The 26,523-nt window shown below is 41.8% G+C and overlaps 1 protein-coding gene across 1 annotated transcript in view; it reads right to left on the bottom strand.

The window, feature by feature from the left end:
• pdlim5a (PDZ and LIM domain 5a) overlaps positions 1 to 26,523 on the bottom strand; it is an 87,276-nt gene that overhangs the window by 3,198 nt on the left and 57,555 nt on the right. Inside the window, exons 6-10 of the mRNA XM_084056274.1 lie at positions 25,629 to 25,801; positions 24,695 to 24,731; positions 10,231 to 10,313; positions 4,414 to 4,615; positions 1,987 to 2,167 (exon numbers count right to left, since the gene is read on the bottom strand). Coding sequence (XP_083912400.1) covers positions 1,987 to 2,167; positions 4,414 to 4,615; positions 10,231 to 10,313; positions 24,695 to 24,731; positions 25,629 to 25,801 — 676 coding nt within the window. The remainder of the gene's footprint in view (positions 1 to 1,986; positions 2,168 to 4,413; positions 4,616 to 10,230; positions 10,314 to 24,694; positions 24,732 to 25,628; positions 25,802 to 26,523) is intronic.

Raw genomic sequence — 26,523 nt, 5'->3', positions numbered from 1 at the left:
GTGGGGAGCTAGTTCAGGCTTCATCTTGATTGGGACAGGTTATTTAAACCAGTGGTTCTCAAAGTGAGGTCCGGGACGCAAAAGTTGTAGATGAGTCTTTTGTAATCTTCGCTTATGGGGTCTCTACAAAACCTTTTAACATGGAGGGGCACATGTACCTTGATTGACCCATTACTGACCTGTTCTCAACAAGACACTTAAAGGTAGGGTAAGTGATTTACTTTGGTTAAAATAAGTGTTACATATATATTCTGATAGTACTCATTGCTATAGAGTGTTTGTTCAGTAAAAGGAGTCTCCCTTGTCTCTCCAGCTCTTTATTAAACAGACAATGCATTTTCAGTGCTCTCTCCTGATTGCCTTAGATTTTGTCACCTACCTGAAAATATACTATATTCTGTTTACTAAAGAGCTGGAGAGAATGCCAATTCTCCCATGCAGTCTTTGGCACTGCTGACCAAGACTACTGTACATGGTCAGCAGTGTTTGGTCTTGGGGAGTGTGTAGACAACCACAAGTCTCTTCCGACATGGCACACAAGATACATGAAATCGCCAGCCACTACTTTTCCCCCGACAGTGAGGAGTTTCACTGGGAGGGCATGCATGCATGCATGTGGAGGAACACACTGTCCTCCCCAGTTCCGCTCGGCTGAATAGGCCAACCTGTAGGAGTCGCTAGTGCATCCCCAACCGGCTTCCCAACTGCGAACACGACCAGTAGATTTCATTGGACCCCTATTCTCAATGATGGTGGGCTTGAACTTTAGCCCTGTGCCACCAGGATGCAGACTGATTCTATCATTTTGGCATGCATCTGAGTATTCAGTCTCTTCCTTCCTCCATATTGCTTGCTTTTTCTGGAGCCGCGTGACCCGGCTTAAGAGAGACACACCGTTTTCCCACCGTTCAACTGTGAGAACAGGACAGGACAGGGGATCTGTGCGGGAATGGGACGGCTGGCGGACGAAAATTAGGGATTAAGGAGGGAGTGAGAAAACGGGTTAATAAAGAGGGCTAAGCCGATTGAAGATGTGTGAGAAGTGGAGGGTTGAAAGGGATTGAGGCCTAAGGAGGTTAGAACATGTGAGGGATAAACGTCAGAGCTGATCTCTGCTTCCTGACACATGAGGTTCAAGCTCCATCTGTGGCCCCTAGGTCGCTACTAACACACACTCCAAAATCGAGAGTGTTAACCACCCTGGCATTCCTAATTTGGGAACATTTTCTAAATTCTCAAAATTGTTTCAAAAAAATAGTAATTCAAAAATAGAAGCAAGCTCACACGTGTCGCATTGCAGCACGATGTGAACTTGTAGATCGCTATTTTCATATATCATTGCGAACGAGGAAGGAGGCGGCGCGCCTCCGCCCAAGTGGAGCTTACTATGAAAGTCTGCTCGGCTTGTGTGTCTGTCTGTCTGTCTGTGTGCAGTGCACTGCCTGGGTGCGGCCGACAGAGGGCGCCAGAGTGCAGCTACAGTCAAAACACAAACACACACACACACACACACACACACACAGAGTCCGTAAATACACAATATTTTCGAGCTGCGTTCGCTTCCAGCGTTCGCGCGTCTTACTTGTATAATGAAATATGTAGGGTTTAAGTGGCTGATTTAACTCTGAGATGGGTGCCTGGTGGCTCAGCCAGGTACTGCACTGACCATTATGCTCCTGGAGAGTTACATTGCAAGGACATGTTTTGCATGTCTTCCCGCCCTCTGCCTTTGGATTCCTGTCTATATACATGTTCTACACTCTCCTACAGTATCTAAATAAAGTGCCAAGTGAATTATCTTGTTAAATTAACTCTCTGGATTGCTGCAGTGTACTTGCATCTCTGGCATTCCAGATTTACAGTACAGGGGCCACCGCTGTAAGTCCCAACTGTCCAGCACGGATGGTAGGGTTCATGTGCTTACATATGTACCACTCTAAGAGTTAAATGAACACTGAGGATTTTACTGTGCACAATCCAACTCACCCCCAGTATCTTGGCCTGGCAGCGGCTACAGGTTGGGGCGAAGAACTCTTCATAGCAGTTTTCACAGTGGACGGATCCTTGCTCCTCCACAAAGCCAATGTCTGCAAGGGACGTATGGCAGTGGGTACAATTGAATTCCTCCTTATGCCACGACTTGCCCATGGCTACCAGAAACGGTCCTCTGAGGATAAGAGACACACAGAGTCAAGCTGACGGATAATACATTTTAGTTTTACTGGTTTTGAATAACTAAGTCTAAACAACAGTGTTGGGTTGCAAAGTGGTTTCAAACCTCAATTCAGCAACACCAAATGGACAGAACTCATTGCACAACATCAACTCATATCACAGTGGTTTTCAAAACTTTTGTGCCCAAGTCACACCAATGGGCACCAAATCTCAAGTCACCTATGTATTCATAGTGGAAATAGCAGATCTACAAAACACTACGTTTCGGTCCCACTGGACACATCATCAAGTGTCTTGATGTGAAAAATGAAATGAAAAAAAAAAATTTGCCTAAAGACATGCATAAAAAAATAGATAGCAGGTTGAAAGTGTTTGTAATAAAACAATTTAGGGTATGGAATTTATTTCTGTATTGGGATATGAGTGCACACAAAGTAATACAAAAATAAGTAATACAAAAATAACTCATTACTTGTATAGTTGCATGTATTCCATTAATAATGTGTGGTTGTCACAAAATCCCAAGGCACGCCATTTCACACCAGTGACGGCACACTGTTTGAGAACCACTACGCTAAACAATGCCACTGGGAGAAAGCATCCATGCCACAGGGGAGTTATTTAGAAATGACTCTTGAGGTGTCACTAGAAGCCCACTGTAACTACCATCACTCACTTCCATTAAGTCAGCAGCTTGTCCCTATCCAACCTGATGATTAGGCTAAGTGGTAACACAACAGAGACTAATTTTCAGTGCACAATGGTTGTGCTAACCTGAGCTAACCCTGATACTGATCCAGGTCTGGCAGCCATTAGCGTCTGCTAGCAACTCTATCCTCCGGATTATATGTAACGCAATGCTACACAAGTTGTGTGATAATGCTATGGGCTAGGACAGTCTTATCTGTTGGAAAGGAAGGACCAAGGCCAGAAGGAGGAAGAGGAAGGTAGGAAACAAAGGAAGGATGAGAGGAAGGTGGGAAATGTAATTACTCTGGAGAAACACAGAGGATAAAATATGTGTCTGTGCATGTGCGTATGCGCGTGTGTGCGTGTGCGTATGTGCGTGTGTGTACGTGCGTGCGTCTCATGACAAGAGTGTGTGTGCATGGGTGTGTGTGTGTGTGTGTGTGTGTGTGTGTGTGTGTGTGTGTGTGTGTGTGTGTGTGTGTGTGTGTGTGTGTGTGTGTGTGTGTGTTTTATGACAAGACTATCTGTGTGTGTGCGTGCAAAAGGAGAATGACAATAAGGAGCATAAAGCTTAGTACTACTAGATACTGTAGGTGTCAGGTGTGGTACATCATTAGCCCAGAGAGTTAGAACTGATGAATCATCTGTCCTTCATGTTCTATTCATCAGTTCTAACTCTGAGCTAATGATGTACCAAACCTGACACCTATCTAGTAGTACCACTAAGCTCTATGCTCCCCTCATGTCATTCTCCTTTTACACACACACACACACACACACACACACACACACACACACACACACACACACACACACACACACACACACACACACACACACACACACACACGCGCGCGTGCGCGCGTACGACACACAAAATGACACATTTATAGTGCTACGTGAATCTAGAGTCATGTTGCTTCTAACCAGGTTTGGGATTAGGTTCCCCAGGCAAACTTTTACAAGACTCTTTACATGACCCAAAACCAATGTCAAAGGGCAATGTCAACATAATATACGTTCATTCCTCTGTGTGCGTGCGTGCGTGCGTGCGTGCGTGCGTGCGTGCGTGCGTGCATCTCTGTGTGTACTGTATGTACATGGGCGCAACATCATCTATAATCTACTGTACATGTCAGTGAGTATGTGCAACTTAATTCTTATCTACACTCCTGTCACATGTGTTTATTGGCTGACTGCCTGATCAGGACACTGAGAAGGGTCAGACTCTACTTTCCTTTTCTAAGCGGGCCTCTCGAGTGTCATACACAAATCATTTTTCCGATGTGAGTTCGATCAATTATTGTACGTGTATGCACAATTTTGCCTCAGGTCCTAATACTGTACATATATATGTATGTATAAACGTATAGATATAAAGTCCCCGTCTGTCTGTGTTTGTGTCTGGATAAATATGCCCATATACTGCATATGCCTATGCCTGACACAGACAGCCCATATATGGCCATGCCTGAACACCGATCAAACATAGTCTTTGTCTTACAGTTGCATTAAGTGTTTTATTTGTATTTGTTCTTCCATCCTCACCTGATTACCATGTTGCAATGGGCACACATGGGTGTGCGTGTCCCAGCAGGGATGTGTTCTGCCATCTGGACCAATGAGTCCTCGTCTTCCGGGTGGGCCTGTGGTATGGGCCGGGCCGGAACCGGACCCCTCGGGACACTGGCGGTGCTGTTGCCCCTCATCCCAAAAGATGGGATGATCAAACCACCCGGGGGCGCTCGACCTTTAGCAAAGAATTACACAATTTGATTAAGTGGATGGAGATGGCGAGAGGAGGAGGGATACAGTTATTGATCAAACTAAAACAAACTGTTTAATCAAAGACATCTGTGGACCTGGCAGACCTGGAGCATTATCCTGTCATGACGTGTGCTGATACTGGCCATCATTCTGCTCAACAGGAATAAGAAATGTGTGTTTCTTTAATACTACCCTCCTGCAATGCTATCATCAACCACTTAAACCCCAGCATCCCTATTCTGGGAAAAAAAAACTTCCAAGAAAATAGCAGATCTACAAGGCTACAACGCTTTCAACACGACGCACTGTAAGCTTGTTGTAAAGTAGAGTAAAAACAGAAAAGACACTAGTATAGTGCCTTTAACTGGCCCCAGAAAACATCACATAACACCCATTCTAGCTTCTTTGCACTGGTTGCCCATTTCTTTTAGAATTGAGTTTAAAATCGTACTCATCATCTACATGGTCAGATCTGGTCCTGCTCCCTCCTACATATCAGATTTACTCAACCCCTATGTGCCTCACAGATCTTCGGCCAAAGCACTGTTGATGATTCCAAAGTGCTGCTTGAAGACAAAATGTGACCGTACTTTTGCAATTAAAGCTCCAATACTTTGGAATGCCTTGCCTGAGGACATACGGCTTGCTGAATCTGTGCCCCGTTTTAAATCCCCTCTGAAAACTCACCTATAAAGCTGCTTTCAACCCAGCCCTTTTAATTCTAATGTACTGTAAGTTGTTATTTCTTGCTTCTGTTATTGTGATGCATTGTTTAGTTTTTTTTATCTTTGTGTTGTGGATTCTTCTGTCAAGCACTTTGTCACTCTGTACTTAAAAGGTGCTATACAAATAAAGTGTATTATATTATTATTATTTTCAACAACGTATGGGGTTTAAAGGTATCTCTACAGCAATGAGTACTATCAAAATATAGAGCTTATAGATTTAACACTTATTTTAACCAAAGCAAATCACTTACCCTACCTTTAAGTGGAAGTAAAATGCACCAATCGTTTACACAATGAGAATGAATGATGCCTGCTGAGTCTCAAGGACACCCATCGATGATCCAAATACACATACAGCAAATGCAGTAGAAAAGGTAACTTACATAATACATTAAGTGCAGTTAAAAGGTAACCGTCATTAATGTAAAGGTTATAAAATATGATAGCAGTGTTCTGATGCCGTATATGAATGCATCTCAAGAGTCAAATTGTAATTCTTCACCCTAGGCAATTATAGCCAGTCGTAATGGAATCCGAATTTCTTTTATGTTTGTATTATTATGTATGTATTCTTTTTGGGTTATGTTTATCACATAACCCCAAAGATAATGTGAACAAAAAAAAAATCAAAATTGCCTACAAAATGTAAAGTTGACTGGTATGGCGTCACTATGAGGCTGATTTGGGGTGGAGTGTCTTCCTTGGCTTACTGGCTGCATGCATGAAAAGTTTGACGCTGATCGGTCCAGAAGTTTCAGAGATTAGCTGCACACACACACACACACACACACACACACACACACACACACACACACACACACACACACACACACACACACACACACACACACACACACACACACACACACACACACACACACACACACACACACCTTCTTTCAGTCCTGAATCGGGAGATCAAAGTCCAATCCCAACTACTTGTTTAGCCAGGTGTCCGTGTTTTATTCATAGGAATGTCTCAGAGGTCTGTGTGTGTGTGTGTGTGTGTGTGTGTGTGTGTGTGTGTGTGTGTGTGTGTGTGTGTGTGTGTGTGTGTGTGTGTGTGTGTGTGTGTGTGTGTGTGTGTGTGTGTGTGTGTGTGTGTGTGTGTGTGTGTGTGTGTGTGTGTGTGTGTGTGTGTGTGTGTGTGTTTGAGTGTGTGCGTGTGTGTGTGTGGACATGACGTATCTTGTGCAAGTTGAGTCTAGGATCACATGTCATGCATCAGTGACTGTGTTTCAGCTCCCAGTATAGAGATGGTTTAGAGCCGTGGTTCTCAAACCTTTTTAATTTCAAGGACACACAGTTTGGTATGCATTAGGCCACGGACCCCCATAACTCTGAGAGTGTACACATGGAACCAAATGGACCCGCAAAAGGCCATAAATAAAACATACATCCGCCACAAATTCCTCACAGCAATATCCAGGTATTAATTTAACCGTCCGTTCCAGCAGTGCTGGCCGTAGTGAGCACACTGCTTGGCTCGAGCGAGTCGACTCGCCACCAACAGTGCGAGCCGTGGTGGCCGGGCTCTGGCTTCCAAAACACAGAAGTGTTCTGTGGCAGGCAGTATGAAATGCAATTTGTCTGTCAGACGTTTTTTTCTTGTTTCGTTTTTTTGGTTCGGGGAGCCCTCCCGAACCGAACCGACTTCGTTGTTCTATATGCAGCTACTGTACCTTAAGGATCAGTTCTAACTGCCAATCATTTAGCTGGGGACCCCCTGGAACCCGCCGACGGTCCCCGGACCACTGGTTTAGAATAGGAAAACCAGTGATCATTTCCTTTATTTGAACCCTTACAATAAACGTGAGTGAATGCTCACGTTTAGTGCTAAAGTTGGTATAATTTGGGCTTGATGGCAGCAATCGAGTGCTACAGTTAATATTTGGGCTTGATGGTTGATAGTTTTGGCACAAGTTTGATTATTTAGCTGATCAGGATTCAAAATAGGTCACATACGCATTGCTGCCAGGGTCCTACATGACATCAGTAGTAGTATACCAGGGCAGTGTGACCAAAGGTCCATTTACACATCGGCCCATTTACACTTGGGCCAATGTAGCAATGGATAAGGATGCAGAGGATCCGTCCCTACTATGTATTAATTTAATCTGTCTTTCTGCCTGTTTTCTGAAAGCTTACGAATGCAAAGTGTACATATCCTCAAGGTGCAATACCACAGGAAACCGTGGGGGCAGTAGTGATCCCCTGCAAAATGGACACAGCAAACGGTACGGGAAGTGTGGTTGCACCGACGTAAGTCGTGGGTTACGGCCACCGGGACCTGAGGGATACGCTGGTAGGAATAGCGTTGGAGGCCATGTGACGTGCGATTCAAATTTGATGCAGATCGGATCCTGTGTTTGTGATATATGACGTTTGGTTTTTAAGAAATAGGCTCCACCCACAAATTTCGCATGTCAATTACGTTGTCACGTCACTCCTGAGATCACTTGTATTTCATTTTGAGAGGATTAATCCCCCCAAAAATCATGCTTTTTTGGGGGATGCTTTTGGCAATTCGAGTACATGACCCTCGACATCTGATTAAAATTTTTGGTTGATTGGACATTTGTTCATGATTTCTTGTCAAATAGGCCCCTCCCACGGTAGGGACTATCAAAATTTTCGCCTATATATGTCTATCACATAAGCCCAGAGATCATGTGTACCAATTTGTGTGAGATTTTGACAAAATCTGTAGGAGGAGGAGCAAAAAGTGTGTTTTGATTCTATGACCTAAGGTTCAAGAGTTATCATCCAAAACATAAAGTGGGCTGTTATAGCACTACCATGATGTCATATGGTGTAATTATTTATTCATAATTAGGCCACTGGACTATGAACCTCCCCTCCAAGTGTTGTAACTGTAGCCCTTAAGGTTTCCGAGAGAAAAATACTTGAAAGGGAGTTTTCACATTTTCCCATTCAAGTCAATGGGAAAACTTTATTCACTAATAAATTAATATAAATTAAACTACACAACAAGTCTCTTAGCAAAATGTAAGCACACGATTGCCGATGAAGCCGGTCGATTTTACTTACGGCTCGAGTGTATGCCACCAAAACTGTGGGAGGAGTAGCGTGCGGAAGTGTTGGGGTTACTGTATAAATATTAAAGTTGCCCAAGTACTGTAGTAAGTTGCCCTTTCGGGCAACCACTCTAATAAGAAAGAGGTTAAAAGGGAGATAAAGGACAGAGACAACATAGCGATAAGTTGTGAGGAGAGGCTGTGCTTGAAACTATGTACATCTCTATGATGTTACATCGCCACTGTGACTGCACAGCGAGAAAACAGGTGTGGCAGGACAGGTGGGATGAAATTGGAGGTCCATACCTGATTGTTTTCTTACCCTATCCTGCCCTCTAGTGGATGGAATGGGTGAACCTCCATTTGGAGGTCAGAGCGAAGTATGTGAGCAATGCAATGCCGCTTGCGTTCTGAATGTATACGTACACATATCCGCTCTGAACGGTAGTCTAAATAGGCCTTAACTGTAACTAACTGTGTTGCTGTTGCATCAGGAGAGGGTTGGGGTTGTTACAGGTCTAGGCTGAGGCTAGGCTTAACCCAGGTCTCTGCATGGAAACCCTATCGGGTAATCCCCCTCTTGGCAACAGAGTTATTAGGCTTCTGCGCTTCACACAGGTCTACTCTGCAAAATGCACATACAATGATGACGGCCTAATGGCCGAAAAGGTTTTGTATTTAAAATAAGTTGAAAATGAGAGAAGACAGCGTGCGACTCTCTTTTGAATGAATTGATATACATATTGGTATGTATCCAATAATAACACTCCCGACAGTCAGAGCTCAGTATCAAACTAGCAAACAGAGCTATTTCTGTGGCCCTTGCCTTTAAACCCAAGTCCCACCGGTTTCCTTCGGTAAGTGTTATTTTCGTCACGGAGTAGATCTTGTACATGCGTGACTAAGTGAACAGCAGTGGACAGAGGGAGGCCTTCTCACGTGTTGAACGGGCTTCCACGGAGGAAAAAGAAAAGGAATGAAAAATAAGTCTGTAATGACCTATTTTACAACATATGTCACGCCTCGTCCATGGAAAATTAGCTTCTTTCCTCTCACTAAATGACTGCAACAACATTAAATCCTACGCCAGTAAATCACAGTTTTACACTTTGCCAGGATTTGGAGGCAAGCACTGATGTATGAGGGAAAAAAAACACATTTAAACTGTAGGGAGGAAGTACATTAATCAATCAAAATACATCTATAAGACAAGATTTTATTCAATTCCTAAATGAAAGTTTATTTTTCAGAATCTATTTGGGGGAAAATCTACATGCTGGGTACGCATACATTCCCCATGACTTATACTAAGAAAACATTTCTGGGTGCCCAAGCTTGGTTATATTCCGCCTGTTAATTTACTGACAAAATACCGCAACATGCCTATGGTAAGGTAAATTACATACAGGCATACACACATACCTTTTGTTGGATTTGGCAGCTGAGCATTCATTAACGTACACTAATGTACACTTCCACAGATTACATATGAGACCAGTTGGTTAAACCACTAATACATTGGCCCAGAGTTTATGTATGCCCTTCATTCATGTGAAAATGTAAATATAGCATAGAGGAATAGGGGTGCAACAATTAATTGAAGTAATTATTACAGGGTAGAAAATATTCGAAACTTTTTAAAATAGTCACGAAAATATGTCACAATGAGACGCGTTGTGAGCTTGTAGATCTGCTATTTTCACTATTTTTGAAACTGTATCTACCTTGTGTACACACGCACGCACGCACGCACGCACGCACGCACGCACGCACGCACGCACGCACGCACGCACACACGCACACACGCACACACACACACACACACACCTTACCCAGTTTGCTTGCAGGTCCTTTGATCATGGTCTTGACAGCAGCAGACTCATGGCTATTGATTTCAGGCTCCTCCCCGTCTTCACTGTATGGGAACACATGATGGACACACAGAGCAGAGTGAAATGGACATGAATGAGAATATCCCTGCAACCCCAGCCTTCCCCACAACTCAAATCATCACACTAAAACGTCAAAGACTCTCTCTGTCTTGCTTTGTGGTTTTTACGATCAGAGTTGTCTCTCTCACTCTCTCTAACTATTTTGCATAGATGCTGAAACAACCCCCAGCACAATAGATCTGTAGCAATCCATGCCATTTTTAAACTAAAAAGTAGTCAAACTGTCAAACTCTCCTCTACAGCAAAAAAACATGTAGAGAAAAGAAAAGAAAATAACTTTCACATTACTGTCAAATAAAGACAGATTGCAGACCACCTGCTGACAACATGGTACTAGCAAGAATAACACACTGCTCAGCTAGAACCAAAACACTAGAGCACTCTTCCTACCTTTTACTACGGCATGCACGAAAATGTTCCCTCTCAGTGTGAGAGGTGCCAATTTCCCACCAGAACAGTTTCCAGAACACCTGCTTAATGATGGATAAGTGACAGCACACTCTTTCAGAACCAACGAGTGAATACCAGGCTAAATATATAACTGAACTAAGACTGATTGACTACATTGATTTCACTGACAGTGTAATGAATAAAATGGTCAATTCCATATGCAGACAGAAACCAGACTGACCAGCAGGGAAGAGATGGGGGGGACCTCTCCTGGTACATCAGAGCTGGACCATATTCTTTTCACTATATTTGTCTTTCTTTGTACATGTTCTGCAAGAGGTGAGCAAGGCAGGAGAAACAACCCCAAGCATAAAGTACAAGTGACGCTATCACTTGGTATCAATTGGTTAACATCAACTGGTTACAGGAGAGCGCACAACACACAGCAGTACAATACACCATACCCAGTGATGGAAGAAGTACTCAAATGTTTTACTTAAGTAAAAGTATCAATACCCTATTTTAGAAATAGTCTGTTACAAGTACAAGTTCGGTTTTAAACATTTACTTGAGTAAAAGTACGAAAGTATTGGCATCAAAATATACTTAAAGGTAGGGTAAGTGATATTTTTTGGTTAAAACAAAAAGGGTTTTGTAAAAAGGTTAAAGCACTATATTTTGATAGTAATCATTGCTATAGAGTGTTTGTTCGGTAACAGGAGTCTCCCCGTCTCTCCAGCTCTTTAATAAACAGAAAACACATTTTCAGGTAGGTGACAAAATCTCAGCCAATCAGGAGAGGGTACCATTTTTATCAGCTTAATTTTTATAATGTTCCAGTTCCAATTTTGTCCGCTCATTTCTTAGTGTCAATTTCACTTGTTTAATCTATATCCTGACTTAGTTCTCTATCCTGATTGGATAAAATTGGTATCCCGACCTGAAAATGCATTTTCTGTCTAATAAAGAGCTGTAGAGACATGGAGACTCCTGTTACTGAACAAACACTCTATAGCAATGAGTACTATCAGAATATAGAGCTATCTAACACTTATTTTAACCAAAGAAAATCACTTACCCTACCTTTAAAGTACCAAAAGTAAAAGTACTCATTGCGCAGAATGTCCCATTTCACCAGGTCAAAATGTCTTTTGAAAATAGCCGATCTACAAGCTCACAATGTGTCACATCGCGACGCATTGTGAGCTTGTAGATCGGCTATTTTCAAATGGCCGACATATATATAGGGCTGAAGTGGTTAGTGTGTTTTGTAATAATAATCAAAATCTACAAAGTAACTAGTAACTAAAGCTTTCATATAATTGTAGTGGAGTAAGAGTACAATATTTTCCTCTGAGATGTAGTGGGGTAGAAGTAAAAGTATTGAAAATAGTAAATTACTGAAGACAGTAAAAAATACCTCAAAATTGTACTTAAGTACATCTACTTAGTTACTTTACACCACTGACCATTCCATGTCTACCCGTGTGCCAAGTAGCTGATTGGGCCGTGGAGCTGAGTGGGCAGAGAGGCTGTCTGGGAATCGGAAGGTCGGCGGTTCGACCCTCAGCGTGCCCAGTCTACGTGTCGAGACACATAACCACTAACTGCTCCCCGGGTACCAATTTAATGGCATCCACTGCTCCAAATATTTAGGAATTGTAAATATAGAGGACAAATTCCAGGTACGTGCGAATGTACTTGGCAAATAGCCCAACAACAAATAAAAGGGACACAATTTATTGTGATTAAAGAGCTCTTGCCATAGAAACACTGATTCAATCTGAGAAACTATTATTATACTTACTAGTAATTATTCTATAGCTGTTAGATACAGGTTGATTCAAGCTAATCACAGTCCTGGTCATTATTTCTAAGGTAAACGTGATCTCTGTAGCCAAAACCTTTCAGTACATTTTGTCTAGGAGATGAAAAAAGAATAAAACATTATCAGGGCAACATGTGTCCTCACTGGGGAACATTTTGCTCTTATTCTTGGAAAAAAAACGTTCTCTAATTGGGCTAAACATTCGCCTTTTGGGTTCAACAATCTCTCCTTGAGACAATTATTTAGCCTTTTCTTGGGAACTATTTCTCTGTTGAGAAAACATAGTTTTAAGGAAACACATGCTGCCTCATGAGGAACACAACATATCTCTATTCCAGGGCAAGCCAAGGTTTCTTAACGCTAAATAAAGAATTGTCTCTTTCAGCAGCTTTTCCTCTTTGTGCAACACATATTGCTCTTTGACTAGCATGCATTTTCTTAATGTTGTGTCTCACTTGTTTTTGGAACAAGTCAAATATAAGTAAGTAAGAGTAAATCATTTTTCGTGATGGATATGTTTTACAGTGCAAGGAAACACATTCTCTCTTGGGGAAAGGGATTTAATGCCCTATGCACACTCAATTCAGACGGCACAGGGATGCCACAGTTCTTCACACAGAAGGGAGTCAAATCTCTCACCTCCTCACTTGTGTCTTGCCCTGGGACCTCAACCTAACCGCTGGCTTTTAACAAGAAGCAGAATGAATGAACCCTCTATTAGTCACATGCTGTGTGTGTGTGTGTGTGTGTGTGTGTGTGTGTGTGTGTGTGTGTGTGTGTGTGTGTGTGTGTGTGTGTGTGTGTGTGTGTGTGTGTGTGTGTGTGTGTGAGTGAGTGTGCTTGCCTGCATGTGCACATTATGTGCTTGTGAGTGTGTAACACAGGTCATTTTCACCAACTGAGACACTTGGGTGGGCCAACAATCTCTCACTCGGTCATTTTACACCCATAACGCATCGATGCGACTGGTGCCAACTGTTGGATCATCGCTGTCTTCTCCCTGTGCCTGGCTGTTAGGGGACTCCTGGGACATGCGTGTTATGGCAACTGCTGCCATGGTTATGGTGAGTGGTACAGTATGTGTGTTTTGAATGTGGGTGAAAGAGAAAGAAAACGTGTGTGCGTGCATGTGTGTGTGAGAGAGAGAGAGAGAGAGAGAGAGAGAGAGAGAGAGAGAGAGAGAGAGAGAGAGAGAGAGAGAGATGCACAGTCAAATCTTCATTGCTAATTTAACGGAAAGTATAAAAATGGACCCTTACTGTGCACACTCAGAGAGGGTGAAAGAGAGACATAAGAAAAGAAAAATCTGGAGAGAGAGAGAGAAAGAGAGAGAGAGAGAGAGAGAGAGAGAGAGAGAGAGAGAGAGAGAGAGAGAGAGAGAGAGAGAGAGAGAGAGAGAGAGAGAGAGAATGCATCTCATGTGTGTGTGTATGTATATATACTGGCTTCAACTCTGTGGATGCTCTGTGTTCTCAGCTGCCCTCCTTGCCTAGCCTTGACATGCCATGGCGCACGCACACACGCACACACACGCGCGCACACACACGCACACACGCACACACACACAGACACACATGCACACAGAGCACACTTCATTTAAACGCTGAGGACATTCATAACATCAATGGTCTCGAGCACTGAGGTTTACTTTAGTTCACTCTGCCACCCAGGACTCCATCCAAAACCATTTAAGTCACTCTCTCTCCGAAAGCTGGCTTCCACACAGCAGGGAGTGTAGCTTAAAGCTGCACTATGCAAGATTTTGTAAGCAAAAATAATAATCAAAATCATGTAATGGGTTTGAAAACGTGTAAGATCAGTCCATCACCCCCCCCCCCCCCCAATTAAAATGCTGTGTATTTAGCGCAATGAGTGGTCTGGTACTCTCATAGAGGCACGAATATCACCCAAAGGTGCACACAAAGTGTGAAAAACAGCTTCAACTACATCCCTCTTGAATAATGGATTGCATTCAATAATAGATGGGTTTCGGTGCAATGTCATAACAGAGACGCGCACACAGGGGACAGAAGACAGCACTCTTATAGAGCATACCTAGCAGGGCTAAGCTCCAAAGCAGAGGTGAGGTGACAAGAGACGTTTCTCAAGAACACACTTGTGCACTTGGGAAGAATGTTATCGTTCAGTTAACTTGGGGAGAATATTCAGAGAACATAGAATGCATCATTCTAGTTTGATACAGACTTGTACTTGGTCACATGATCATGCACTGCAGCTTTCTGCTATAATCAGCTGAGCGTGTTTCAAATTGTCAGCATATAAAGCAATTCATTCATGAAATAAATTATACTGTCATGACTACTGTTATTGTTATTGGTTTGTACAGTATCATGATGAATGTCTGGGCAAATATGTGAACGAATAATGTTATAGTATCGTCAGTTAAATCAAATTAAATCCAATGCAATCCAGCTGGCTGTTGGGGTTTCCTAATCTTTGCTGTCATCCCGAATTTGACACAGGCCGGCAACATGATGTCTGAGATCCACATTGTAGCCAGGCCATTCCCATGTCATGATACATATTGATCTATCAAGTATTATTTCTCTACTGCTTTTGGGGTGTAAATGAAAGGGTGTGTCATTCTACAAAGTCATTGTAGAGTGATATCTGAAAAAGTTAGAACACATTTTCAAATAGGCATTGCTTTTCCAAACTGATCTACACTGTTGAATTCTTGCCTTAAATATTCATAAGTTAATTTTTAAAGAAAATAATGGTTAATTTGTAAGTTTGGCAAAGAATTCGGTTTTGCCCCCTGAATGCGTGTGTACCCAGTAATTATTTGTAAACAAGAAACCCTTCTATATACACATCAGCCTCCTCATATATGTAAAACATGAGTATCTATAGACGATAAGTTACTTACCTGCCATTGTTTTTTAGGGGAAAACATATAAATTCACTCACAGTTTTGCAGGAGGGGGGAAAAAGAAAGGAGAGGGAAGAAAAGTGAAAGAGAGTAGAGAGTATTCTCCTTTTGTTGTTGTTACCTAAAAATATAAACAGCATTGACTGGGGAGGAGAGAAGAGGGTCTTCCACACCTGACGTCGACTGATGCCAAGACACTCTTTGATGTGCGAGTGGAGATGATACGATACAGAGATGAAAAAACAAAAGTATACAAATGAGGACAGAACAAAATGAGGAAAGAACAGGAGAGAAATGATGGCTTCGATATGCTGATCATTGTCAGTTATTTCCAGTCTGTTACTGACCATTGCAAAGAAGTACTGCAGCTGTCTCCACAACTATATCGTGTAGCTACACATATTTTGTAAAACATAAATGAATAAACAAATCAACATACCAAGTATGTAGTACAAAAAGTGCACCAGACAGAAGTAAATAGTATCTTGTCAAATATGGGCAACTAATTAATACACATGCAGTTAAATTATGGGCCACAACATCATGATTATTATGACAGACATTATGATAAAAGCACCCAGTGGAATGCTGTGTTAGCATCCATTCCAGCTAATTAGCCTATAGGCAATGCAGACTTCAGTTAAGTACTCTCTATAGGAAACAGACTGCCAGACTGCCGATGCTTCTCTTCATTCTCATTATCAAGCACATCAATATGTGCTCCATATGTTTGGCAGGAAACAGTGCATATTGCACATACTGTAGTACTGTAGTTACCTACAGTAACAACCAGAAAGGATTAAAGCATAATCCTGAGACCAATCTCTCATGTCTTCTGATCTCATTACAGTTTTAATTGGAAACCCTTTCAACATAATAACAAGGGAGGACAATACAACTGGGAGATTATCCAATTAAAAACACAGTATTTTCATAGAAAAAGGCAGGCCTATAAAAAAAGTTTTAAATGTAAAAACTTTGCAAGCAGGCAATTAAATAAAATGCAATAAAGATGCATGCAATTGCAAATGTCTGGTTAACTGTGAAACAAAAAAAAGCAAGTTAGTGAAAAAACTTTCACTAGCTTGTTGTGGATGATGAGGCTTTAGCTTATCAAAAGCTAAACCTTACATTAAGCAGTGGGTCATGCCTGCTTTGTGAGATCCATTTATTTCTGTGAGATTACTGACCGTTGCACCATCTATCCCCGTTAGCCAGGCGAACAAGCCAACGATATTCGTTCACATTAGCTACGCTAATGGGCTAACAACAGGTGACAAGTAGAGCAGGAAACAAGATGCTCCCCAGCCCATCATTCATTACAGCCAATTACAGCACAGCTCATTAATATTCTCCACCAATCAGGCCAATTAGACGGGTGGGTAATTGGATTCCCCTAGACTGTGATTGGTTGATTAATGGAGATCTCTGCTGGTCTGATTCAATGGGATCTGGTTAGAGCGCTGACCATCTGGACTTCCTGGGCCATATATGAGCCTTGTTAGCTACATGGGTAATGAAGAAGAGACAGAACACTGCAGGGAAGGAGGGAAAGAGGAGAAATCAGTGTGTTTAGTCTGAATGCACCATAGTGGTCTCTTTTTGTTGGTTAACAGTGACCTTTTTGTTTGATAGCATTAAGGGATGGTCAGCTATGGAAAGTGGAATGTATTGTGCTCAACAGCTGTTCATATACAGTAAAGCGAGCTCTCGTGTAGCAACAGAAACTTTCATTATACAAGTCATAAACTTGTTGGTCTGGTTTGAACAATGAACAAATGGCCCATTACGATTGCAACGCAGTGCCCAGGAATCCTCTCCCCTGTACAACAGATGGTCTATAATAACGCATTGGATTAAATTCTTTGGATCAAATTCAAATCTCATAAACTATAGCACTCGTGTGGGTACATTCCCACACACATTTGTACATAGAGACATCCATACATACACAGACACCATCTCCCACATGTTCTCCTCCCCCTCTCTCTCTTGTGCGTACACGCGCTCGTGCGCACGCACACACACACACACACACACACACACACACACACACACACACACACACACACACACACACACACACACACACACACACACACACACACACACACACACACACACACACACACACACACACACACACACACACACACACAACTTGAACCCTTTGCCATATGCTGCCAAAGTTAAAGTGACCACAGCACATCATAGCTGGCATGTGTTGTCATTACTGATACATGTGTATCATACTTTTGGTGTTGCTGTGAATGAAACAGCCCAGTTGTTGTTGAACATGTACAACATAAACAACAGAAGCATTGGCAGGGGAATTAGGGGGATTTTAGTTATTTCAAATGTATCTTTCATATTGAAAAAGAAAACCTGCATACTTGGCCTATTTATTTTCCATCGGAATTCATCTCAATCCCTTTTTGTTTGATCCAACCAGTAAAGTATATGATAGCACTTCACTAAACCAATGCTTGGACTGTTACAAACATTATGTTTCAAGTAGCCATTCCTTTAAGTTATTCCAGAGGTATCATTTCCATGCATATTGTTGATTAGCTGGGTGTTAAGTGCCACTGTGTTCAAATGCACATGCCGTTGTAATGATAAAGAACATTAGACTTTCACAATGAATTGTTTTGGTAATTAGGTGACGTTATGTGCACAATAATAGAGAAACATTTTCAGCTGAACACCTCAAGCCATTGAGAATAATTATGTTCAGAGGTACATTTTGCCCAGATCTGATCTGTCTGTCTACCTCTTGTTCTTGGGTAGGTGAAGGGCACTGACACTTCGGCGCTTCTTCTTCCTCAAGCGTAGGGGCGGGCCTTGGGTGATTGGCGTGATTAGCAGGGCATCCAATAAGGACTTAGGGAATGACAACTGAGGAGGGCTCTGATTGGTTGAACTGACCAGCGAATGTCAGAAAAATATAAACAGAATAAAAGATTATCATAGAATTCAAGCAAAAGACAGATAAACTAAAGGTATCATTAGGAGAGAGAAATTAGGACAATTGGAGGCGATTGTTCAGGAGAAGTGGAACCAGAGGATCAAAGACAAAGACACGCAGACACTCCCCACCCATTTCAGTTTACCTGCCACGCAAGGGTCTGAGGACGTCGGCGAGTGAGTTGCGTGCAGGCTGGGTGGGAGCACTGGGGGTGAGGGGAGGGGGGCAGGGGGCCGCTTTGGGAAGGAAGTCCAGAGGACTCAACAGGAGCTCTCTCCTGAACACACACACACACACACACACACACACACACACACACACACACACACACACACACACACACACACACACACACACACACACACACACACACACACACACACACTACAGTACAAGTGCATGTACTGTATTCATCTACAGTACAGTAATTATGTCAACATTTTAACAAGAAAACAAAGAGCAGAGGAGGGGAGCTAAAAACATACAATGCACCATAAAGACAGAATTGATCATGGTTTAATTCCAGTGGCTCCCTTAGGGTGGGTGCTTATCAGAAGTTAGGCGAATGCCAGAATTTGCACTGTGTGACATTAAAGTACTCCGCTGAAAATGTTTGAAACGTTTGTACCTGACTGGTTTGGGAGAGCGTATATGCTGAAAGGTTGGTGCGTGACAGAGATGAGCTTTCACATGGTCAGGAGAACTACGACAAGGTGGATGTTTGACATAGACAGGGTAGACAACAAGACAGACAGAGGAAAACCATTACCTCACACTGAAGGCTTTCATTTACAAGAGAAATATAATAATGCATCCTACAGTAGCACCTGTGTTGAGGTGAGAGCTCACAATGAGCAATATCTTCTTTCGCTGGCTTTATAAGAGTATCTAATTCACCATCATGGCTAGTCCAAAGCTCTCTGGAATCAGCCTTTTCTGAGCCTGTGCTGACATCTGGTGGTGGCTGAGGAGAACTGCTAGAGCGAGGTAAAACAGAGGAGGTGAAATTATAGTAAGTTGTGATCTGTTTAAAGACCAATAGATGTTTTAATGGAATAGGATGTCCTATGCCAGATTAATATAGTGCTGAGAGTAATGAACAAAGCAAACCAACATCTGTGTACCTGTCACTGATTACAACAGCAGGCAGTTGAGAGCTTTGTGTCTTTATGAGAAGAGCACCAGTAACAGCTGGTCTCAGGTCAGGTGCAGAGTATGGCTCAGAAGAGGCACAGGTTGCTGGCAATAGAGTTGACAGGAGTTCGCTATCATGTGAGGAGTACGCCACTAGTGTTGGTGCTGGTAGGAGACTAGATATGCTGACATCGGATGCTGCTGTCTGGGAGGAATCGGGGTTTGAACCCAGAGAGACGTTGGATGTATTGGCTGGTATTAAGATGGAAAAAGGGACAGACTTTTCTGGAGTTTGGGCACGAGATAATGGTATTTGGCTCGGGGTTGAGCTTGTGGACACTATGGGTGCCGGTATTACAGCCAAAATGTACTTCATGTCAGGTGAATGGGTTGCTTGTATTTGACATGGCATAGTGATAGGAGTCGAATAGGACATCGCTATGGAAACTGATAGTGGACTTGTTGTAGATGACACTTGTAAGGGCTTGTCATCAGGCGCGACATTCTTTCCATGCATTCGGACTGGTATGTGTTTGGAAACATTGGCTGTAGCATCCTCCTCTGGACAGCCCTGATTGGCTGATGAGCCCACTGTCTGTGGTTGCGGTTGGGAAATGTGACCAGATGTGGGTGTGGCCTCTACACCACTGAGTCCATTGCAGATAGTGTGTGGAATGTCTACTTCGTCAGGTGGTTGAAATGTTGTAGATCTACTACTGACAGATAGAGAGCATCATTATTAATGTGTCCATGATACTGATATATAGAGACACAACAGGGAGCACACTTTGTTAACTGGAAGGTGAAAACTGAAGCATTCTTTGTGTTTTTAGAGTAAAGCACTGAATTTGTGTGGGTGAGACAACAGACTCAGACAACCGCTCAGTCTATCAAATTTAAATTAGATAACAAATATGTTATTATTAACAGATAACTTTCCAAAAGGATTTGTGTGCAGAGTTCTCAATTTAGCCCCTATGATTAGGTCTTTTTAAGGTATTAGTAACTTCTTTGCAAGTGACCACGGTTGCAGTGAAAGACAATGCAAGGTGTAAGGTGAAAAAGTTAAAGTAAAAGGGATGGGTACACAATTGAGTGCTACAGTTTGTAGTCCTAAAACCTAGAAGTGAGTTTACGATGGGTTCCCTTGACAGATTTCCAACACAGTATTTTCGCATTTACATTTATTCCGAAAATAAGTTCTGTTTTTGGACCTGTTATGTATAAGGCTGTAGCTGATGGCCAAGCTGCCTAAACACTAGCAAAGCTACTGTGCAGGCATATGGTTGAGCGCCTCAGGCCTCACAGCTCACAACCTGTTTGTTCATTTTGATATACCGACCCAAGATAAAAAATAATTTGTTAACCAGAATAGCTCTTCATTCCATTGTTACATACTGTATGTGTGTTCTCTTCGAATATACCACTGAATCTGTAATAATGATAATAATAATATTTTTTATTATATTATTATTAATAAAAAATATAGTTTTGCCATTGTATAATGACCGGCAAGATCTAGCATCTTAATCTAGCAGTTGATAAATCTATGCACAGTAAATACTTTGACACTGAACACTGCATTGAGATTTGTGTTGTGTTCACAAACTGCACACAGTAACTTACTATCTATAGTTGAAGATTGGAAAGGGATTGGAAAGTGTGGTGATTTGTGGACATTATTTCATTTCAACAAAACATGTGAATAGATTAATCAGTTTGCTACTGAGCGTAATTTATCCAATATCCAATGCAGAACTTCCATTATAAGTCTGTGGTGGGAACCCATGGCAGTGGTAACTTCCAACAAAAAAAAGACATCATCCCTGTAGCACTCTATACCTTGCTATGACTATACCTGGCCTCCAAACTGTTTGTCTCAGGTTCAGTAGGGCAGCTAGCACAAAAAGGAGGAAAGGAAGGAATAAATGAAGGATGCAAGGAAAGCAGGCAGGAAAGAGAATGAATGAAATAAAAAGGGACACCAGAAAGGAGACAGAGAAAAGAAAGCTTCATCACTTTATTAGCAACAATACGGAATAATACTTTCATTTTTTTACTCAAAACATACTGTAGAAGAGAGACTTAAAGCAATGAAAAAGATTCTAAGAAAGGAAACGCGGAGCCATTGCTGCATGCACAGTATAGTTGTTTTCCCCCCTCTTTTTTGCACTTTGTGAGCTTTATTATATGTGCTGCTTTATTATATTGTGTGTGCTTTATAGCACACGATAATTTGGGATTGTTTGCATCTTGTGGCTTCCAATCTTTTTCATTGCTATATTCAAAGAGACAATTCAGCCACTAGATTCCAAGCTGTTTGCAATAACAGTGCATTAATTCAAAGAAGAGCCTTTATAAACTAATAAACAAGGCATTATAATCAAAGTTAGCATTACTTAGCAAAATCCTAGGTATGCAATAAATGTCAAAGGCACAGGAGAATATCTTACAATGCAAAGGCCTTGTGGCAAAATAGAACGTACGTCACAAACCATATCTCATTATACAGTCACGATTGCACAACATCAAACTGAAACAACTTGCCCACCTAAAAGAGCTTTTCTACACTATAATGCATAGACTTCATAGCCCCCATCTGGATTGCAGTGAGGCTATGTATGCAAAGATGGTTTGGACTTTCTGATGGTCAAACATTCTTTCACAACTTTCAGATACAACCTTAAAAAATAAAGTACAGTAGGTCCATTTTCCTCAAATGTTTACAAACCACACAGATGTAAACAAGCCATAAATAGCTTCAAAATGCATTTCCAACTCAAACTTAGCTGTCACATACGGTAAGCCCTAGTATCAAGTGCTTGTCAGTTGATCAAGTGAAAAAAATATTTTGACTTATTTTAATTATTTCTAATAGACACATTTAGTTTACCCTGTTTCTGTGCTCCCCCAAATTCCCACCAGCAGCCTATAAACACCTCCTCACTCTAATGTATGGTATATCTACCTTAAATGAACACTGCTGGATTTTCCAAAAACGTTCTCTCTGGGGTGGAGCACTGCTGCAACAGTGTCCGTTGCTATTTCAGTACCATCAAAATAAGTCTTACATTCCGCCTACCAAATAAAGCTGCACTAACAAAGTCAGCCCAAGGAGAAAGCGAGTGAAATAGTAATTTTACATGTCTGTTGACACGAATACAGTGACACTGTACCTTTTACACTGCACTAGGACATAATGTGGGACAGAATGTGGACCTGTACTCTACATGAAGTGCATATATGTGTATGTGTATATGTGAGTAGGTGCGGTTTGTCATGTAATGATAATAATAATAATAATAATAATAATAATAATACACTTTATTTAGTTTTGTTCTAATCCCTCTGTGCTCGTCACATTCCATGTTTCAACGTGGGCATTATTTAAGTGTGTTCGGTCCTGTCAGCAGGCTGTCTGCCTTTTTCTCATCCCCTTGGAAATCGTTCCCGTATAACGTCTCCATCACAACAATCTCTGATGGGAATAAGCTAAGATAGATCATTTATGCACACACACACACACACACACACACACACACACACACACACACACACACACACACACACACACACACACACACACACACACACACACACACACACACACACACACACACATATTCTGGCCTCAGTTATTTTTTTATCTTTCTTCCTTTCCAGCCATCTGTTCTCATTACTTCAACCTCAATTGTATAAATGTACTGTCCAACTGGCACACGCGCACACACACACACACACACACACACACACACACACACACACACACACACACACACACACACACACACACACACACTCTCTCTCTCTCTCGCTCTCTCTTTCTCTATTGGACATTGAGGGTGCGAGCAGACACTCCATGGTGCCAGTCTCTGAGTTCATGGTACTTGGGGCCGATCGTCAGCCGAGTGGTGACCGAGTGTTGACCTCTGCCAGCCAGGACAGACGAGTACGGAGCGGAGAAGAGAGGGAAAGAAAAGAGGATGAGACCAAAAGAGAGATAAAAGAGTAATTCAGGAAAGGTGAAGTACAGTAGTAGTTCAATATAATCCATGCCACACGGACAGCACGATGAAGACGGAGCATTAGATTCAAGGTTCAAGAGATGAGGATCAGGGATGTTTTGTGAACATTGTCACAAATGGGATAAAAGAAGAAAGAAAAAAAATGTCGGGGAGCAGTCAACAACTGAAATATCATGAAGACCTAACACTTTAAAATAGCCCATCTTCACTGCCTCAAAATGTTGCCCATGTATCATGGCCATTTTGACCTGAAATGACGAATTCAGCCAAGACACCACACACCAGAACATAATGTGAACACTCACAAGCAATTGACCATATTCACATGATGGCCATTTTTCTCTTACTTCCTTCACACCCTGAGCTAAATGGCCGCCATGTGAATGATCTAAGGATGGCCTCTCTATACATTTAGACACGTGGTCACAGATACATGTTGCTCAAATGTATCCCCACCAGGAGCTAATGGGTAGCAAATGGTCACACAACATAGAGCCAAGACCACAATCCAGCCATGATTGACGCAGCGCTGCAGTTATGAATCAACACGTCCACAAGTTCAACCAAACACACAAGCGACTATGAGGAGCGCACAAGCCAACACACGTACATGGGCGTTGATGCTTAGACAATAGACAACTCGGATGGAAACACACTACAAACACAACTGCATGAAGGCATTCCAGATCAGACTTCAAACATTTGAATGAGGCTCCAGTTACGAAGAGCATATGTACACAAACGCCAAATATCTCATTTTCAGTTTCATCTTATTAGATTTGTTTGATCTGTTTAGATCAGCTTGATCTAATTAGATCAGATTTTTTACAGTCATAAAATAAACAGTCTTGTACAGTACCACAAAGATTTTAACTCATATTTCCCAGTGCTGTATTAATGTATTCTTTAAATGACAGGGGTCATCAATTCAACTTAGTCATGGAAATGAACAAAACCAGGGCCAGCGGATGGCAAAGATTAAGGCAGCAGTGTAATGTTACTCCACACAAAAGCAGTATCCACGGTTACAAAACGACACAATGACAGGACATAACAGTTCATCAAGACCACAGGATCAGAGACAAACAACTTCACCATGCACTTACTTTCCCTTCTTTGAGTCCTCAGCTTCTGCTTCTTGAGCTACATGGGGGAAGAATAGGAACATGCATCAGTGTTTTGTTTTTTTTATTCTTTCCAAAATCCTTCAAAAACAGCAGATCTACAAGCTTGAAGCTTGCATTGTAAACATGTAGATTGCCTTTTTTTGTAAGATGTTTTGGGGCTTTTCTGCCCTTCTTTCAAACGGTGTAGATTGACAGGAAATGGGGAGTGAGTGAGGGAGTGACATGCAGCAAAGGTCCATCAGGCTAGAGAATCGAACCTGGGGATCGCTCTCGGGCTGCGTCAGAAACTGAGCTGAATGCATTTTAACCACTTAGCCATCCGCGCCCCCTATGTTCAAATAGCTGAAGTATATAGGGTTCCACATTTTGCTGGGAACACCCTGGAATCCCCTCAAGGACTCCTGGGGGTCTCCGGACCCCACTTTGAGAACCACTAAGTTTATGCACCATAATCTGTAAACCACGTTTCTCCAAGACTTTCTTAACCCATTAAGACCTGAAGCTGATTCTACAAATGTCTTCTAAATCCCAACAGTTTTCTGAAAAACATATGTTTCTATATCAGTGGTGCTCAAACTTTTTCATGTCAAGGACCCCCAAAATTGTATTTGGCCACCGACCCCCCATCTCAAATATTTTGTTCCTGGGACCCCCAGAAGCAAAGATAAAGATAAAGAGTTAAAAATGTTCGCTTTAAAATAATATATATTCAAAGATTTGCACACATTTTCATAATTTTTCAAAAATAGCAGATCTACAAGCTTGTATGAGCTTGTAGATCTGCTATTTTTGAATAGCCAAAGTGTAAAATAATGTTTTTTTTTAGCTCAAATCAAGAAGTGACACAGTTAAGGGATTGAATCATTCTGGCTTACAAGCCAGAATTACCATGAGTGTCTAAAATTGTACTCACGGTTCTCAGTGCCCGTGATCTGAGCCAGAATTCGGAAGGATCTGGACTGGGTGGTACCGGTGCGTGGGCGCCAGTCTTCTGTGTCTTCCATGATGCGCTTCCTGCTCGCGTCACCGTGAGTGGGCACATGATAGAAATGGATGTCTGTTTCCGTCACGTGCTTCCTGGGAACCCTGGAAAAGGGACGAGGCAGGGCAGGCGGTTTCAGCATACAGGCAGCTTAACTTCTGAACACACCTCCATAATAAATCTCCATGTTTAAACATTTTTCTTGTTTTCTTTTCCTGTAAATGAATGCCCTACTTTGTTGTAATGACAGTGTTGCGCAAATGTAGCAAAATTATCCAATGTAAAAGCTCACAACATATCCCATCTGCTAATTTTGACAAAAATAGCAGATGTGTAGCAGATGCATCCACCAGGTTTAAAGTGATTAAGTCTGTCTGTGGGGTTTATAAATATTTAACCAATTAATTAACAAGAGCTTGTGACTAAATAAGGTATTTTTTTAACAAAGTCAACGCATTGTGAGCATGTAGATCGACTATTTTATGCAAAGATATTTTGTGCTGAGTGAAAAATGGAGGGGCCCAATAAAGATGCCAAGAGGTCTCCGGTCATAAAGTACAGTATATACCTGTAATGGCTTGGCCAATGACCTGGTTAATACCAGACTATTGGCACTTTTAGAAGATATTTATCACATTATAACATTTTGAGAAACGATCATTAGAATGTGCATAGAACGACAGACAAAACAGGTAGAGGCATTTGTTGTTCAGATTATTATGTTATCATTATAGATTATCTAAACTTGTATTCTCTAAAACAACAGGAAGGCAATTTCAATGGAAGATAGTGATGCTGTGAAGCAAGCCCAAGATAACTGATTATA

Source organism: Gymnoscopelus microlampas (genome assembly GCF_963454915.1).
Source record: "Gymnoscopelus microlampas genome assembly, chromosome: 4".
NCBI classification, from domain to species: Eukaryota; Metazoa; Chordata; class Actinopteri; order Myctophiformes; family Myctophidae; genus Gymnoscopelus; species Gymnoscopelus microlampas.
The sequence above is the reverse complement of the archived record's forward strand: the minus strand, read 5'-3'. Positions and strand labels throughout refer to the sequence as shown.